This window comes from Onychomys torridus, chromosome X (assembly GCF_903995425.1).
Source record: "Onychomys torridus chromosome X, mOncTor1.1, whole genome shotgun sequence".
Taxonomy (NCBI): Eukaryota; Metazoa; Chordata; class Mammalia; order Rodentia; family Cricetidae; genus Onychomys; species Onychomys torridus.
In genome coordinates, this window is record NC_050466.1 from 89,933,463 (window position 1) to 89,951,477 (window position 18,015).

At 44.6% G+C, this 18,015-nt stretch overlaps 1 protein-coding gene across 2 annotated transcripts; it reads right to left on the minus strand.

Annotated features, from left to right (window-relative positions):
• Positions 1–236: 236 nt before the first annotated feature.
• Slc7a3 (solute carrier family 7 member 3) lies at positions 237–6,733 on the minus strand. Of its 2 annotated transcripts, none has more exons than XM_036174683.1 (12): positions 6,489–6,733; positions 5,085–5,484; positions 4,423–4,581; positions 4,004–4,181; positions 3,745–3,857; positions 3,405–3,627; positions 3,092–3,231; positions 2,899–3,001; positions 1,945–2,111; positions 1,134–1,300; positions 715–823; positions 237–581 (listed from the first exon to the last, which is right to left on the minus strand). In XM_036174683.1, the coding sequence occupies exons 2-12, from the start codon at positions 5,452–5,454 to the stop codon at positions 457–459; spliced, it is 1,854 nt and encodes a 617-aa protein (XP_036030576.1). In that variant the 5' UTR covers positions 5,455–5,484; positions 6,489–6,733; the 3' UTR covers positions 237–456. The 2 variants fall into 2 exon arrangements, with proteins under 2 accessions (XP_036030576.1, XP_036030575.1); XM_036174682.1 differs by lacking the exon at positions 6,489–6,733 and adding an exon at positions 6,021–6,128.
• Between the last annotated feature and the right edge of the window lie 11,282 nt (positions 6,734–18,015).

Here is an 18,015-nt window from a genome sequence, read left to right on the forward strand (position 1 = left end):
GGGCCTAGTGTGCGGCAGCACAAAGGGAAATCCTCTTCAGACTGTTTCTTCACAAGCTTTTACTACTACCTGCTCCAAACCCTAGCCCAGAAGGTGCACACCCAGGACAGCAGAAAGTTTTGTGGCTACCAGAGAAAAAGACACAGGATACTTTTCAGAGCCTCTCCAGTCTTGAAGCCAAGCTTTGCATCATCTCTAATAAGCAAAGAACAGGACAGGTTTTTTTTTTTCTCCTGCTTACCTTTAATAACATTTTAGCTACTACAGAGACAATTCCAAAGTAGACAAGTAAACAAAAAATGAGAAACAGCAAAGAAACGTTCATTGTTCCACAATAAATAGAGCTCTAGTTAGTATCCCCCACTAGTACCACCTGAGAGGCCCAGCTCTCTGTGGGGTCAAGAGTGCTCCCCATTATTGTGTAGAGGGACTAGACAGCACTCGGGTATGATTAGGTCAAATGGTGTGAACACAGGAAGCAGTGAGATCAAGGGCTACAGTTTGGGGTCTTGTTTTCGGTAGGTGATTCTTAACTTCTTCCACACTGTGCTGGATCCCATAGCCAAAGTAGATACCAAATCCTAGTAGAGAAAGACAACCATAAGGTGGAAGTATAACCTGGAAAGGCTCAATAGGTCTCCAACTGGAGCTCAGGAGGGAAAGGAATTGGTGTAGGACACCTAAGAGGCTTACTCTTCAAAAGCAGACACCTACCAATCAGCATCCAGATCCCAAATCGGGCCCAAGTGCCAACTGTCATTTGCATCATCAGGTAAACATTCACAAAGATGCTCACCAGTGGGAGCAGAGGCAGAAGAGGCACCTGCAAAACAGGATAAATCTTGACATACAACACGATGATTCTTACCTTACTGGGGCCAGAGGAGGCCAAGTTCGACCCCTACTCATGACCTGGATCCCAGTGGCCACTCATTTATCACATATATTATTGTAGACTCCCCAAATCCAGAACGTAAGAAAATGGAACTAGAAAGGTAGGAACTAGAGAGGATCAGCAAGGAGCCTGGCCTAAATACTCCTAACAGCTACCTTCTTGTGTCCAATTAAAGAACATAAGCTACAAGCCCTAATTGTCCCAAGACGGACTGGTGGGGGAAAGAGACATCCTTTACCTTAAAGTGAAGGGGAGTGTTGTTCTGTGGCTGTCTCCAGAGGACTCCAGCAGTTCCAAGAATGAGCCCCAGGATCAGCACAACCACTGTGATCCACACTGGGTCTCCAGAACTAAGTGGGGTTGTCCATCGGGTCAGCACCAGGCAAAGAATGGTCAGTAGTACAGCTTCAAAAGTCAAGTTGAGACGTATCAAAACCAACTCTTGTGAGCAATATGCAAAGATGTTAAGGCATCCCATTCCCAGAAGGGTTACCGTCTTGCTAGACCTCTCTCTCACCAAATGTTACCACACAATGTCCACCCTGTCATGCTGATCTGTCCAAACCTTCCCAGAGAAAAAAGCCACTGCTTAGAGCTGGCGATATGGCTCAGTGGTTAAGAGGACCTGCTGCTCTTGCAGAAGACCTGAGTTTGGTTCCCATCACCCACATGGTAACTCACAACCATTATAACTCCAGTTTCAGGGGATCAGATGCCTTCTTCTGACCTATGTAGGTACCAGGCATGCACACAGTGCACATACATTCATGCAGGCAAAGTACTCATACACATCCAAATAAAGAATTCAGCCAGGCAGTGGTGGTGGTGGTGGTGGTGGTGGTGGTGGTGGTGGTGGTGGTGCACACCTTTAATCCCAGCACTTGGGAGGTAGAGCCAGGCGGATCTCTGTGAGTTCGAGGCCACCCTGGGCTACCAAGTGAGTTCCAGGAAAAGGCGCAAAGCTACACAGAGAAACACTGTCTCGAAAAACCAAAAAAAATTTTTAAAAAATAAATAAATCTTAAACAAAAGAAACATCTGCTGCTCACCAAGCAGTGAGGAGCAAACATAGACAACTCGGCCAGAAAGGAGGGAAGGGGTGGAGTTGACTGGACAAAACAGAGCTTGGGCAGTCAGCTTCTCTTCTTCAAGTGTCTTCTCCTCCTGCGACTCCACTTCCTCTTCATCGTTCTTCATTTCCTGGTCAGGCTGGTATCTGTGGCAACAGTAAGAAACAATTTTAACAGTATCTATTAATGGTTCTCCATCTTTTTTCCAGGTAGAAGCTTGGGCTGAGGAGGTGGCTCAGCCTGTAAAGTATCTAGCAAAGGGCTGGAGAGATGGCTTGGCAGTTGAGAGGTTTTGCTTCTCTTACAGAAGACCTGAGTTCAGCTCCTAGCACCCTCATTGGGCAGTTCATGACCACCTATAACTCTTAGCTCCAGGGGATTGGATATCCTCTTTGGGCCTCCAAAGGCATGAGAGAGAGAGAGAGAGAGAGAGAGAGAGAGAGAGAGAGAGAACTTATTTTTAAATATTCAAGTGTCTGCCATTTTTAAATATTCAAGTGTCTGCCAGATAAGCATGATTACAGGACTTGAGTTCCAATCTCCAGCATTCATATAAAATCCAGGTGTCCTGTAACTCAGTGCTAGCATGTTGGAGCTAGGATTCCTGGAATTCATTAGCCAGGCAACTTAGACAACCAGTAGCTCCAGGTTCAATGAGAGACTCCATCCAAAAAAAAAAAATACAGTGGAGAGGGATGTAGATAGACACCTAACTCTGACCTCTGGCCTCCACACACAAATACACACACACCTACATGGCTATGCAAAACATACCACAGAGAGAGAGAGACAGAGAGACAGAGACAGAGACAGTGAGAGGCTCTTTTGGACAGGGCAAAACACCCAGATTACTCAAGCAGAGTCAGGATAACAGAAGGCAGAGAAGGACTCAGCATATTATGCCTCACCCAGCAATATAAACCCAAGTCTTACCTCAGAATGAGGACACAAACGGACACCAGGGAGTAAGCAAGCAGAGTCCCAATTGACATGAGGTCCACAAGGTCGGCCAGTTCGAAGAGGAATGCCATGAATGCTGACGTCGGCAGAAAAAAAGAAAGCACGTGACAGAAGGAAGTTAAAGGACTTGGTGAAACAACCAAAGGGGGTGTTTTTGTTCTGCTACCTGCAATGACACCAGATACCACAGTGGCCACAATGGGGGTGTGCGTGCCATTGTGGACCTTAGCAAGGACACGGAACAGGAGGCCATCTTCTGCCATCGCATAGATCACCCGGGGCATCGGAAACATGGAGCCCAAAAGGCTAAAAGAGACAATGTCCAAGTGAGTCCAAGTTGACAGTGAATTCACCAAGGTATCTATTGCAAGCCTGCGTGATCACACCATCTCCGCCTCCCATTGCCAGCCCTCCTAAGGAGCATTCTCTGGCACAAAATGGACATAACCGGAAACTACAGCCACCGAGGAAACACTGACCTAGTGGAAAGAGCGCAGAGGGAGCCAACAGCCACAAGGTAGCTGGCAGGATCCCAGCCAACGTAGGAAAACGCCTCAGGCAGAGGGCTCTCTGGCCGAAGCTTGTAGTAAGGCATCATGAGGGTAAGTGCGGCAGACACACCAAAATACGCCAGAAAGCAGACGGACAGTGAGATCACAATACCTAAAGGGATGGAGCGCTGGGGATTCTGAGCCTCTTCCCCTGCAAGGAAACACATGGTACAATGTTCTGAACCAGGGGAGTAGGCTTGATCCCGTACAACCCCAGTCTGTATGATCCCAAACTGCACCCAAGGTGAGCCGGGAGGGTGTGACTGACCGGTGGTGGCAATACAGTCAAAACCAACGAAGGCATAGAAACAGGTAGCCGCGCCACGGAGGATCCCTTCCAAGCCAAAAGGCATGAAGCCTCCAGAGCCCATAGACTCGAAGCTAGAGTACAAGAAGGAATAGAAAGAAGTATGTTCAGCTAAGCCTGTCTGTACCTTTTCCCTAATGTCCAGCTGCTCAGTTATCTCCCGCTCCGACTCTGGATCGCCCCCTCCCCCATTATGGGCCCAGATTTGTGGCTTTCTAACCTACAAGTGTCATTGAGACCACCCATGGTCGAGCAGTAGTCCTCTTTTGTGAGCTTCCAGTTTTTCAGATCTCCCATAATGAAGCCAGAGATGATGACAAACCCGAGAACCAAGAGGTTCGCGCCTGTGAACACTTTGGTAACCAGGGCCGATTCACTCGCCCCCAGGGCCAACAATCCTGTGGAGAAAATTGTTCAGGATCCTGAGAGACTGAATCCTTCCTCCAAGCTTGCTTTTCCTTTTTCCTGCCTCTGTGTGGCAGACTTCCTTCCTTCCCAGCTTCTTCCTCCCCATCTTTAGGGCTCCCTCAAGCCCTTCCCTGGCCCAACCCCTCCCATCATTCAACCCTGGCCCAACCCCTCCCATCATTCAACCCTGGCCCAACCCCTCCCATCATTCAACCCCGCCCCTTGCCTCACCAGTGAGCAGCAACACAAGAGCCATAGCAAAAAAATCTGGATATTCTGCGAGAACATGGGGCACATGCAGTGAGATGGTCCCCTTCAGAGTCTCAGAGATGTGATTCCCAATCAGATTGTCAAAAGCAGAGCTCCAAGCCCGAGCCACACTGGCTGTACCTGGTATAGCAATTGTATTTTGTACTGTAATCCCAATACTCAGGAAAATGATGAGGTCAAGTTCCCTCCCTCCCACACATCCGACTCACACAGACCCCCCCCCCATTATTATCCATCTTACTTGGGGCAGGGGCGGAGGGGGGGTGCGCAACAGGTCTCTATGTAGCTCAAGCTTAGCCTGGCCTCAAACTCAACAAACATATGGTCCTCCTACCTCATCCTCCTGGAATTATAGGTGTACACCACTAGACCCAGTTTCTACTATTAATTTAAAAACCCCAAACCAGTATCTTACTGAATGAACACCAGAAAGAGGTGTAAATTGTTCTGCACCTTCAGCCCCTCCACACACCCCTACAAATAAAAATATAAACATCTAGAAGTATTGAGATACTAGGGAAAATAACAACTGCGGCTTCACCAGTCTACTCAGATTTCTGGATCCATAATCCCTGTGTAGTCATCCACACAGACACCCACCCCACCCCAAGCCTCTTTCTCACCAATGACGTAGGAGAGGATGAGGTTCCAGCCGGTAGTGAAGGCCCAGAGTTCCCCTACGGTGACATAACTGTAGAGATAGGCAGAACCAGAGCCAGGGACCCGGGCACCAAACTCAGCATAGCACAGTCCAGCCAACACAGAAGACAGAGCAGCCACCAAAAAGCAGATCACAATGGATGGTCCTGCTTTATCTTTGGCCACCTCACCAGCCAGGACATACACACCTGCACCCAAGGTGCTGCCCACACCCAGGGCCACTAAGTCGAGGGTGCTTAGGCATCTGGCAAGGCGAGTCTCGCCCATGCCCGGCTCCAATGCACGTCTCCGCACCAGCTTTTGACCAAATCTTCTAAGTGCCTGCCACCGCATTCTGGCAGGAATTGAAAAGGATGCTGGGTCCTGGTGAAAAACCGAGACAAAAGCCCTTCAATGGGTTTCATTATCCCCCAAGCTCTGAAAGTGAATTACAAAACGCACTCCACTAAGTGAAAAGAGCTACAGGGACAAAGGAGGGTGGGTTGGGGGGGGGGGGGGAAGCAAGCCACTTTATCTCTAACATCCGATTCTTCACATGCAGGTAGGAATTACAATAATAATGTAAGTAGGGATTCTAGGATCTCTGAGGCTGGTGGAAGGACTCATTTCAGAAGAGGCGAGTGAGTGAAAGGCCCTTGTAGCACAGTGGTCACTAGTAAGTGCTTGGACGTTATGGTTTTTCCTTTTTCTGGGATTTACCCTAGAGCCCAGCCCAACAGCCCTGAAACCTAACGTTCTGTTTCCTGGCCTGTAGTTCTCCTGGTGAATCAAGCGGAACTCAACTCAGGGCAACTCTGGGAGAGCCCTTTCTCACACCCAATACCCACATCCCTTTCAGTGGCGCGCCCGAAGGGCTTCAAAGAGACATGGCTCCCCGGCATCTGGAAGAGGGGACTGACCTCGCTGCAGGTTAAAAGTGGACACTGCCTCGATCTCATCCCTCCTCACCAAGCCCACAGCATTCCACCTGAGCCTGCCAATATTCCCTCACTTCCTCCCGCCGGGCTAGGCTGGTCTGTGAGCATCAGCGGTGAGGCGGGGCTTTGGTATCTGAAATTGGGAGATGCGCCCGGCGAGGGGTAAGGGGGGCTACAAAGCCAGCCCTAGATCGCTCACACACACACCTTCGCAGACTAGGGATCCCCCGCCCGGTGGCCCTAGATTCAGCATTAGATTTTATGGTTCCATCTAGAAACGGTCTGGGGCTGCGCTGGAGCCAGGAAGACCTGGCTGCTGGGCTAGGGTCTTGCTAGCAACAGGTCACAGCCCGCTGATGCAACTGCATGCCGCGGTTGCCTGAGAAGCCTAGGTATACGCGGACCCTCCCTCTCCCACCTCTGTCACACGTGTCGGCCCCAAAGGCTTACCAGAGAGCTGTGGCAAGCCCAGAGAGCGAAGATTCTCAGATTTGATTCAGTGAGGCTGACTTCAGAGTTGGGTTGGGTCTGCAGACTTGAGCTGCTCAGGCTTCAATGCTGCTGCTTAGGGTCGTTGCGCGCCAAGCGCCCCTTATATTCACTGGGAGGAGGAGCCAGTAACGTCATGGGATCCCACCTCCAAGCCCTCTCCCTACACATAACACACAACACAATATACATACCCACGCGCGGGCTTGTGTACACACACACACATACGCACGCACGCACGCACGCACACACACACACCACACCACACCACACCACACCACACACATTCACAGTCACTTGGCTTTGCAAGCCTGAGACTGCTTCCCAACCAAAACAGCAAGCAGGGCATGGCGGGGAACAAGAAAGAGGAGGAGGATAGCCTTTTCCCATTTGCCTCTCTGGTGGTGGTCAGAGGACAATAAGATGACTATAGATGCCCTGGGACTTTTCTACTTTTGTGCAGGATTAGTCAGAATCAGTGATTATAGGCAGCGCTGGGGAGGGAGTGAATAAAGAAATTGTGTAAAGGATGGCGGGGCAAATAGCACCAAGTTTCTATCATAGTCTGTCTTCTCCCTCAGCTTTCTTGTTGCAGGAAATCCTTTGGAAGGACTGTGTAAGACTGAGCCGCCATCTGACTGCTGGCCCTCAGCTCTCACCCTCAACTGTTTCTAATGCAGACAACAAGAGAATGGAAGACAGTTTCAAACCACCTGGACACAGATAATTAATCCTATGTAGAGTTCTGGGCCACAGTGTATTTGTAGCATCTCTCCACTTGCCTGTCAGTAATACATGTGAAATTATGAATATTTAAGGATTGAGGGAGAGAAACTTCTTAAAATTTGTAGTGATGGGGACCAATGCTGAGACTCTATCAAGGAGCTGTTAGAGCCCCACCCTTTTAATCCCATTTTACTGGTGACTAAGCAGAAGTTTGGAGCTGCAGCGTTATTGTTGATAAAACCCGACCTGTTGTTTTAAGGTCTACCTCCCACAGGCACTCTACCTCATTCAAATGCACAAGAAAGAGGAAGTGTTAAGCTCCAGCCTGAGGTGGGTCCTTTTAGGCCAGTTACTAGGAAACAGTAGAAGACGGAAGAATCTTTAGATGATCCATGTGGCTCTATCAGTTCTTAGAACTCTTACTGCCTTGGTTGTAAGGGTTGTGAAGGTGTAGTTCTCTTCTGCTAAGCCATCTTAGCAGCTAAGGATAGCCCAAAATACATTGTTTCCTTTAATGATTCACTCATCTAGCATCCAAGTCCTTCTTGAGAGTCTCCTCTGTAGCCCAAGGTTACCTGGAATTTATTATGTAGCTCAGGCTAACCTTAAACTAATTATTCTCCTGAAGGCTTCAACCTCCCAAAAGGCTGTGGTTACAAGCCCACACCACCAATCCCAGACATGAATTCTTTTTTGAAAAAATTGGTATTTTCAGCTAGGTAAAGCACCTCTTAGACATTCAATAAAGCAGACTACAGAGATGGCTCTTGGTAGAGCACTTGCCTAGCTAGCATGTGTGAGGCTTCTGTGGACCACCACCCCATACCCTGCCCTACCTCCACACCACAATCAAAAAGGATGCAGTTGTCAAATAGTTGGTATAACAACTGTTGTGGGAATCTAGCAGTCACTGTATCTAGGGCAAACATTAGAATGAAATATTTTTTTTTTCACTGCATCTAGGGTAAACATCTGAATGAATATTTGTCTTCTAAAAGTATTTAGACCCTGAAGAAATCATTGTGGAAAACAGTGATTGTTTTCTATGATTTATAGAATTGTTTTTCTGAGGGATCTTTACAGCCTTTGCATGACTTTGGTCACAAGATGCTTCTAGCACACCTGGAGCTCTTGGATTATCGGGTACTTGGGCTGCTTAAGTGACATTATGAAGTAAGTCTTCCTGTCTGGCACGGGGCAATATTCAATGAAAATCTGATACAGATTCAAAGTAATATATTAGTGTATATAACAACAATTTGGCTGCTTAAACTCAGTGACTGATTAGATAATGAGATTAATTGGCAAACTGATAAATGTTCAGACAAGTAGTACAGACTAGAATGACTAAGGAAGGCTTTGTTTATAAGACGCTGAGAAGGAAGAATTGCAAGGGCTTAAACTGAACCTTAAGGAATGTGGGATGGCTGAGCTGTGGACCTCCAAAGTAGAATGTTTGTTGGGAGGCACTAAAAGATTAGACTTGGTAATAACAGATGTCCCTCTCCAGGATTATCAAGTATCTTAAATGTACTAGACAGTAAACAAATAATACTTCTTGAAGCACTTCAAATCTCAATGTGGTTCCCCTGGCAACCAACCCCCATCCGGAAACTAATCTGGAACCCCCAGCCAGCAGTCATCATTAGCAATACAAAAAGACATTTATCACTTTGGAGATTCCAAGGACTTTAGGAATTGGGTACCCAGAAATTGGGCTGAATACCAAACGTGTGTAACTTATTACAACCAATGAAATTATAGAGAAAATATCTACATCAAAAAGTTCACCTTTTTTTTTGAGACAGAGTCTCACGTAACCCAAACTGGATTATATATAACTCTTAAAAGTCCTTTCTCCATCTTCTAGATATTAAGATTACAAGCATACACCACTGTGCCCATCAAAATCTATCCACCTATTTATTTGTTTGTTTGTTTGTTCGTTCATTTATTCATTCATTCATTCATTCATTCATTTATATATTGAGACAGGGTCTTGTGTAGACCAGACTGGCCTTGGATTCTCTATGTAGCTCAGGACAGTTTTGAACTCATCATCCTCCTGCCTGTTCCACCATACCCACCCTTGGCAAAATTCACCCTTTTAAAGTGTGCAATTCAGTAGGGCTTAACTATATTCACAGAGTTGTGCGTTCATCAATTTAAGAACATTTTCATTACCAAAGGAAACCCTCAGCCCATTCCTAGTAACTACTCATTTCCTCCCAATACTCACTCTAGCTGTGGCAACCCTAACCCTGTTAACAGAGACTTTACAGTCAACGCCTGGAGAGTCCTGGCAGCCACAACAAGCTCTTTAAAGAGACAATTAATAGTGAAAAACAGAGAAAAGAGATTTCCTTAATGTGTCATATTGGGAAGAGGAATAGTGAAGTCCTGTGACCACCCCACCCCCATCTTCAGAGCATTCACATGAGGTTTGGGCTTAAATAGAGGTAGAGAGGTTTAAGCAATCCCAGTTAAGCTGTGGTCCCTGGTTCAGTTTCTTCTAAAAGGTGGTCTGACAAGTTGTGTGGGATTTCTTCCAGAAAGACAAACTCCTCTCTGGAGTTTGAGACCCCTGGGGAAATTCATTCCTTGGAATCTATCATCTCTATGGTCTGATAGCCAAAGGGCGGGGCACAGGTGTCTCTTTAGAATACCTCTTTCCTGCCAGGATAGTCGCAAACCTTTCAGTGTTGATCAGAAGCTACAAAGGCTCAGCTCTGTGGGATGAATACCTATGGAGGCTTAAAGCATGACATGGTGAGGGCAGGTGCAGGTACTGTATCTTATTGAGACAGTAACACTGCATATGCTTGTATAAACTTGACATTTGCTGTGTAGATTTTTTTAACTTTCTCATAACAGATGAAAGGAAAAAATAAAATGCAATCACACACAGACACAACTCATACACACATGCACGCACACACATACACACACCCTGCCAAGGTGTGGTATGTGATGAATATGTTTGTGAATTAAAGTCCCTAGAAAGAAGCCACACCTATATTGGACATTCCACATGGGCTGATTGATGAGTACTTCAGTGACTGTGAAGAAGTTGGATGCAGGTCCAAAGCTAAACTGTCTTGGGCTGCCTTCACTATTTTAAATAGTCATTCATTGCCCATCCTTACGTATGACCTAATATTTTGTGACTATTAGGTAAATGTTTTAGGAATATATGCACAGATCCCCACCTTCCACCAACCCAAAAGCTAGTAATGTCATCAGATCAAATCAGAGACCTATAGCAGAGATTTCCCAACTTTGCTGCATCCTCCCTACCTGATATATGCACCAGTATATTTGAATAGGTCTAGATTTGTGGTTTTCTTTCTTCTGTTACTATAAAAGCTCCATGAACCTGTTACCACATTGGAGCAAAGAATTTAGGGTAAAGCCAGGCGGTGGTGGTACATGCCTGTAATCCCAGCACTTGGGAGGCAGAGCCAGGCGGATCTCTGTGAGTTCGAGGCCAGCCTGGTCTACAGAGTGAGATCCAGGACAGGCACCCAAACTACACAGAGAAACACTGTCTCGGAAAAAAAAAAAAAAGAATTTGGGGTAAAACTTAAATTTGTGTTTCTGGACCATAGACATTCATATTTGGCTCCAGAAAAAAACCTATCTCTTACTTCTTGACAGATTTATTGTTTTTGTTTTGTTTTGTTTTGAGACAGGGTCTCACCATGTAACCCTGGCTGTCCTGGAACTCACTGCATAGAGCAGGCTGGCCTCGAACTCATAGAAGTCCACTTGCCTCTCCTCTGGAGTGCTGGGATTAAAGAAGTGCACCATAATGCCCAGCTGTAGTTTTTTGTTTGGTTGGATTAGTTTTTGGTTTTGTTTTTTCAAGACAGTTTCTCTGTGTTACAATCTTAGCTGTCCTGGAACTCTTTTTGTAGACCAGGCTGGCCTTGAACTCACAGAGATCTGCCTGCCTCTGCCTCCCAAATGCTGGGATTAAAAGCGTGTGCCACCACCGCCTGGCCAGCTGTAGTTTTTTAATATCATACTAATTTTATTATGGTAATAATTTACCTTAAATATATATAGTATTTGCTAATTATACCTAAGTAAAGCTAGAAATGAAATAAGTAATTTGGGTAAGAAACAGGAAGAAAGGAAACCACTACTTTTCCCTCACCAGTCATAACTAATTCAGGTAAAGATAATCAATAGACAATCAAGTCACATGATTTCAAAGCATTACCCTGCAGATTAGACATTAATTGGAAAGAGAAAATTACATGTATCTGTCTTCTGTTTCTGTCATAAAATAACTACAAACTTATCTACTTAAAACAACACCAATTTATCCAACAGTTCATGCAGATCAGAACTGATGTTGTGTGGCACAGCTCTTCTAAAGGTCTCATGTGATCCTAAAATCAGATGTCGTCATCTTCAGGTGCTCGTTACTTCTTAAATGCTCTTGGTAGAGAATCCACCTCCAAGCTCATCCTAGTTGCTGGCATAATCCATCTCCCTGCAGCTGTAGGACTGAGGTTTCTGGTTCCCACTCCACCCTCAAGCTATGTTGCTTCAGACTCTCTGGTTTCTCCACATGTACTTTTTTTGGAGTGGAGTACTGGAGACTAAATCCTTGTGCCCACTAACCATGGAATCTACCACTGAGCTACACTCTAGTATCCTGCTTCCATTTAAGGGCTCATGTGATTAGATCCAAGACAATCTTCTTATTTTAAGGTTTACTTATTGGCAAGCTTAATCACTACTCAAAGACCTTTGTACCATACAACATGACAAATTCACCAGTGTAACACTAAGGGACACTGGAGGTGGTGATGTATGTTTTTAATCATAACACTCTGGAGGCAGAGGCAGGTGATCTCTCTGAGTTCAAAGCCAGCCTGCTTTACATAGCAAGTTTCTGGCCATCAAGGGCTATGCAGTGAAACCCTGTCTCAATAAATGAATAAACAAACAAACAAACAAATGATATATTTGAGTCCAGTGTGGTAACACATGCTATAAAACCAGAACTTAGGGAGTTGAGGCAGGAGGACTGTAAGTTCAAGATCATCCTGGGATACTCAGAAACAGTATCTCAAAACAAACAACAAAAACAAGGCAGGGCCTGGCAAAGTGGCTCAGTATGTAAATCCCTACAACTCACATGGTAGAATTGGAGAACCAACTCCTGCAAGTTATCTTCTGACCTCCACACATGTACCGTGGCAGGCACATATACTTGCTCACACATATTCTTTTTTTTATTTTAATTTAACTTTATTTTATGTGCATTAGTATGAGAGTATTGGATCCCCTGGAACTGGAGTTACAGACAGTTGTGAGCTGCCATGTGGGTGCTGGGAATTGAACCACGGCCCTCTAGAAGAACAGTCAGTGCTCTAAACTGCTGAGCCATCTCTCCAGCTCCACTCACACATATTCTTACCCTTCATTTTTTTCTTAAAAAATGTTTCATTTGGCTCAGTCATAAGTGAGACATTTATCTACAGCACCACTATCCCCAGGCTCAGGGAGCATTCAGGAGGAAAGGCAGGAGAGCTGTGTGGAATGCTGATCTCCAGGCATGACATGGCTGGTGTACTCTTGAACTCACAGTTATGAGTACCTGTGCAAGATCTCAATCTCTTTGCCCGCATCTCAGTTGGTGGACAGTTTGAGTGCATTTCTTGGGTACAGTGAATGGCCAGCACACTATTTTCAATAACTATTGTTTGTTAAATTTTAACATTTATTAAGGGCCAGGCAGCAGTGGCACATGCCTTTAATCTCAGCACTTGGAAGGCAGAAGCAGGCAGATCTCTGTGAGTTCAAGGCCAGCCTGGTCTACAAAGTGAGTTCAAGAACATCTAGGACTGTTACATAGAGAAACCCTGTCTCGAAAAAAGAAATTTAAAAAAAAACAAAACAACAAAAACAATTTGTTAAGTCAGGACACCATTTTTTTGTAAAGCTATCCCAAGATGTTTAATTTTTAAAGTGAAATGCTTTACAGTCAATTCTGCTAGAATACTGTTTTGAAGATGCCGATTTGTTCCACGGGGTGACAATGGGAGCAGAATGCTAATTTGCCTTGGTCATGTGTGATTTATGATTTCAGCCTCTGAAAGGGGGAGGGAGATGCAGAAAACTGTTCCTAGCCCAAACCCTGCAAGAATGCATACAAAGAGCCCAGGGACACTCTAGAGATGTGTATTTTCGGTATACATTCACTACATCAGATCTCAGATAATGTTCCTTTCACCACATCACAATAGCCCCCTAATGTATAATCCTTGACACCCATTCTTTATTTTTATTTTTAATGTTTTTTGTGATTTAACTAATTTTATTTTATGAGTATGGATGTTTGCCTACATGTATATCTGTGCATCGCATGCATTCGGTGCCTGCAAAATCCAGAAGAGGGCATCAGCTCTCCCAGAACTAGAGTTATAGAAGGTGGTTAGCTGTGGGTGCTCGGAACCAAACCTGGATCCTCTGGAAGGTCTGGGAACAGCTAAGCCATCTCTCCAGCCCCTTGACATCCATTTCCAAAAGCAAATACCAGGTCTTTTTTCAAGAAAGTGCTATATTATCATAGTATTCATGCAATTTTTAATCATTAAACAGTTGAAAAACTAGGTTACCATTTTCACTAAGTTCCATGATGATGTTTTTAGAATATCTTGCCTTTATTTTTTGACAAGTTTATACATGCATATTAAGTATCTTGATCATCACATCCATCCCGATTCGACTCCCTCCTTCCGCTCCCCCCAGCAGGCTCCTCCCACCTTTGTGCCCACTAGAGTGTTGACTAATCTTGTTTGCCTGGTCGTGCTCAGGTGACCACAGCTGCTGTGAGGTCGTGAGTGCGGTGACCGTGTCCAGAAGACGGCATCTCACAGCCTCCTCTCCAGCCTCCTGATTTCCCATCCATCCATTTCCTCTTCCGCGATGGTCCTTTTACCTTGCAGGGGTTGTGCCCCACTTAGGGCTGAGCGCGCAGCAGTCATCGTTTCTCATCACTTTGTCTAGCTCTGAGTCCCTGCATTAACTGTTGCCAACTTTAAGCAAAAGCTTCCCTGGCCAAGGCTGAAAGCAGCACTAATCTACAGGCGTGAATAGTTAGAAGGCAGCTTGACCACCTGTCCATTTAGCAGCACCACAGTACTGGGTTTCCCTCCCAGGGCTTGTGACCTTTCAAGCCGTGGGCTACCTACTTTTCTTTCTTTTTCTTTTTCTTTTTGTCATGGCATTAACAAACATTCTCCCTGCAATGCTCTAATCACATCCTACTCAAGTCCTGTGATGTTTAAATTGCACAATTTTGAGCGGTGTGGTGATTTTTAGAAATGTGTGTGTTTCCATAGAGCAAAACGGACTGATTTCACTCTCAGAAAAATCATGCTGAAGTTCTGAATAAAATCACAATAAATTCAAGTCATCTTAAAAGAATATTCTTATATTAAGCTTTTATCCAAAAACAAAAAAAGAAATGTTTTTCCATTAAAGTCATTTTATATGTCTCAGTTAAGTTTTATGTTTTAAGTCATACATATCTCTCATTGAGTTCATTTTAAAATATTATATACATTTCTTAGTATCACAAATAGCTATTTTATTGTGTGTTCTAACTGGATATTAATGATGTTTAAGATCTCTATCTATTTGTTCCTACTTTATGAAATAAAGATGACAGTAGTGATATCATTCTGTGATCCAGACTCCATCTTACCACACTGCCTCTGTGAACTTGCTGACATGCAGAGAAAGCATTTGCTCTGAAGAAACATTCTGTGGGTTGTCTGAATTAATCTCTTTCCTAAGAGCAATTGTATGGCCTGAGCTGGTCTGCAGCGGACCAATAAGCTTTAGAAGTAAATTTAGGACCAGTAAGATGGTTCAGCAAGGGAAAGGGCTTGCCACACGGCCTGATGATCTGCGTTCTATCCTTAAACCCACAGTGGAAGGAAAAACCAACTTCCGAAGGTTATCTACTGATCTCTGCACATGCTCCATGGCATGCACACACACACACACACACACACACACACACACACACACACGCATGCACACAAATGATGATGATGATGTTTAAAAGAAAAAAATTAATTTATCTTATAATCGTAATTCTCTACAGGCAAATTTGCAACACAGTTAAACTTCCTCTTTTTACCCTTAGCTAGCCCTGCAACCTTCTCCTTAGAGGGATGCATTGTGATTTCTACTGGAATGCATGTTCCCCTACTTACAATTCTAAGACCCCCAGGAAATACTATTCAGTATCACAGATCATCTAAGCCTTTGTGCACGACATTTTCTCTTATCTGGAGAATGCCTTTCTTTTCAAATATTGATTCCTCTTATTGCAGTTCTAAATATATTGTACTGGCCAAAATATCAAGACAATAATATTAAATAACAGTGGCAACAACAAGCACCCTTATTTTATTTTCATTTTGAAAGGGAGCAAGTAGACCAGGCATGGCGGTCACGCCTTTAATCCCATTACTCATGAGGCAGAGGCAGGTGAGTCTTTGTGAGTTTAATTAAGTCAGTCTGGTCTACATAATGGGTTCCAGGCCAGCCAAGCCTACACAGTGACACTCTGTCTCAAAAACAGGGTTGGGGGAGCAAGTATATTGCTAGTTTGGTGTCTCTTTGCCACATTAAGAAAATACCCTGGGGCTCAGTGGATAAGTGCTTGCCAAGTAAGCACAAGAACCAGCTCTCTGATTACCTGGCCAGCCAGGCCACCTGTGAAGCCAGTGCTTGGGAAACAGGACCCCTAGAGTTAGCTAGCTAGACTAGCCAAATCCAGTAAGCAAGCTCTAGAACAAAGTAGAGAGTGACCCAGGAAGATAAAGATACCTGACTGATGTCAACCTCATGTTCTCACATACACACACACACACACACACACACACACACCTGACCATGCACAAGGGAACATACAACAAATGAATGTACACACCACACATACACATATTAAAAACTAAAATTAAAAGAAAAAATTCCCTATTTTACATCTTCCCTATAAGATATTTTCTTTCAATTTCAGTTTTCTGACCTCCAGGCTTTTCCCCCAATTTTTTTCTTATCTGAAATGCCCTTGTCTTCCTTATCTAAAAATGCCAATTCATTTTTCAAGACTATTGGATGTAGGGGTGGTGGTCTGGGCTTTTACCCCTGAAGTAACTGTTAGGCACCTGCCCCCCTTCAGGGCGTGGCCAAGATGGGGACCCCTTAAGACCTGGGATGAGACATGCTTGTGCCCTTATAATTTTTTCCTTGGTTATGATAAAAGATAAAGTAGATATGAAACTTTAGAGTCACCAATATAGGATAGATAGGATATCTTCTTTGATTTTGCCAAATACAAATTGACTAGATATTGTAACTGTAATTCTTGTTTGATAACCATCAAGTAAAATATGTTTGGGTATATATGTAAGACATTTGCTATCAGTTCATGCTTCTCAGTGTTGACACAGGACAGGAAGGAGCAGGTCTCTGCACGCCTGAGCAGACCAGTGTCTTCTGCTGTGGAGGGAACTTTTTTTCACTTTCTGTATCCTTACAGGGCTCTCTAGAAAAAAAGTGGGTCAATCTAATGGCTTTGATCTAATCAGTTCTTCTTGGTCCCCACTGCTTAAGTCACCCTGTCTGTTGAAGGTCGATTCTGATATGTCCAAGCTTCCAGATGACCCAGTTTCCCCAGAAAAGTAAATCTTTCTTATTCATGCCAGAGAGTGTTTAAAGCCCACTTGGCAGGCAGGGTGTGGAATTATTTTGGGAACAGGCAGGAGGATCCTGAATTTGAAGACAGTCTAGATTATATAGTGAGACTGTTACGAACAAAAAAGGCCCTTGGCCACACAGTAAGAATTCTTTGGTGGCACATGCCTTTAATCTCAGTACTTGGAAGGCAGAGGCAGGCAGATCTCTGTGAACTGGAGGCCAGCCTGGTCTACAGAGTGAGTTCTAGGACAGCCAGAGCTGTTACAAAGGGAAACCCTGTCTTGAACTCCCCACCCCTTAAAAACAGAATTCTGGCATTTTGGGCTCCACTTACTTGTCTCCTATGATTGCTTCCCTCACTTGTCTCCAAACTATCAAGAAGATGTTATAGGACTGGAGAGATGGCTCAGAGGTTGAGAGCACTGGCTGCTCTTCCAGAGGTCCTGAGTTCAATTCCCAGTAGCCACATGATGGCTATCCATAATGTGATCTGGTGCCCTCTTCTGGCATAAAGGCCTACATGTAGGCAAAACACTGTATACATAATAAATAAATAAATCTTTTTTTAAAAGATGTTATATATTGACTCCTTAGAGCTCAGCATCCTCTGCAGTGTCTCATCTCTTGTGTCACCCCGTGAGGGCGTCCCGCACACCTCTTGCTCTCCGTGTAGTACTGACTCTCTGTGGAGTTCCCTGTTCCAATGCCTAGCACAACACTGCCTAGATTGAACAACAGCCATGGCACACGCTCATTTCCTTCATGAGGTGGGTTTGCTTCAAACGCCAAGATGCTAGTCTTCACGAGGGGATCCAGGTCATTCATTCTCTTTAATCATCTTTGCTATAAACCTTTTCAAAAGTTGTTACAAGTTTAATTAAACTCTGTCCACTAGTTTTTCATCTATCTGCCTACTCCTAATCTTTTTAATAAACTCGTGTTGCTATATTAACAAATGTCGCGCTGTCCTTCACCTAGCTTTCGTCTATTTAATTATAGACTCTGCAAGTCTACCGAATGGATCAGGCAG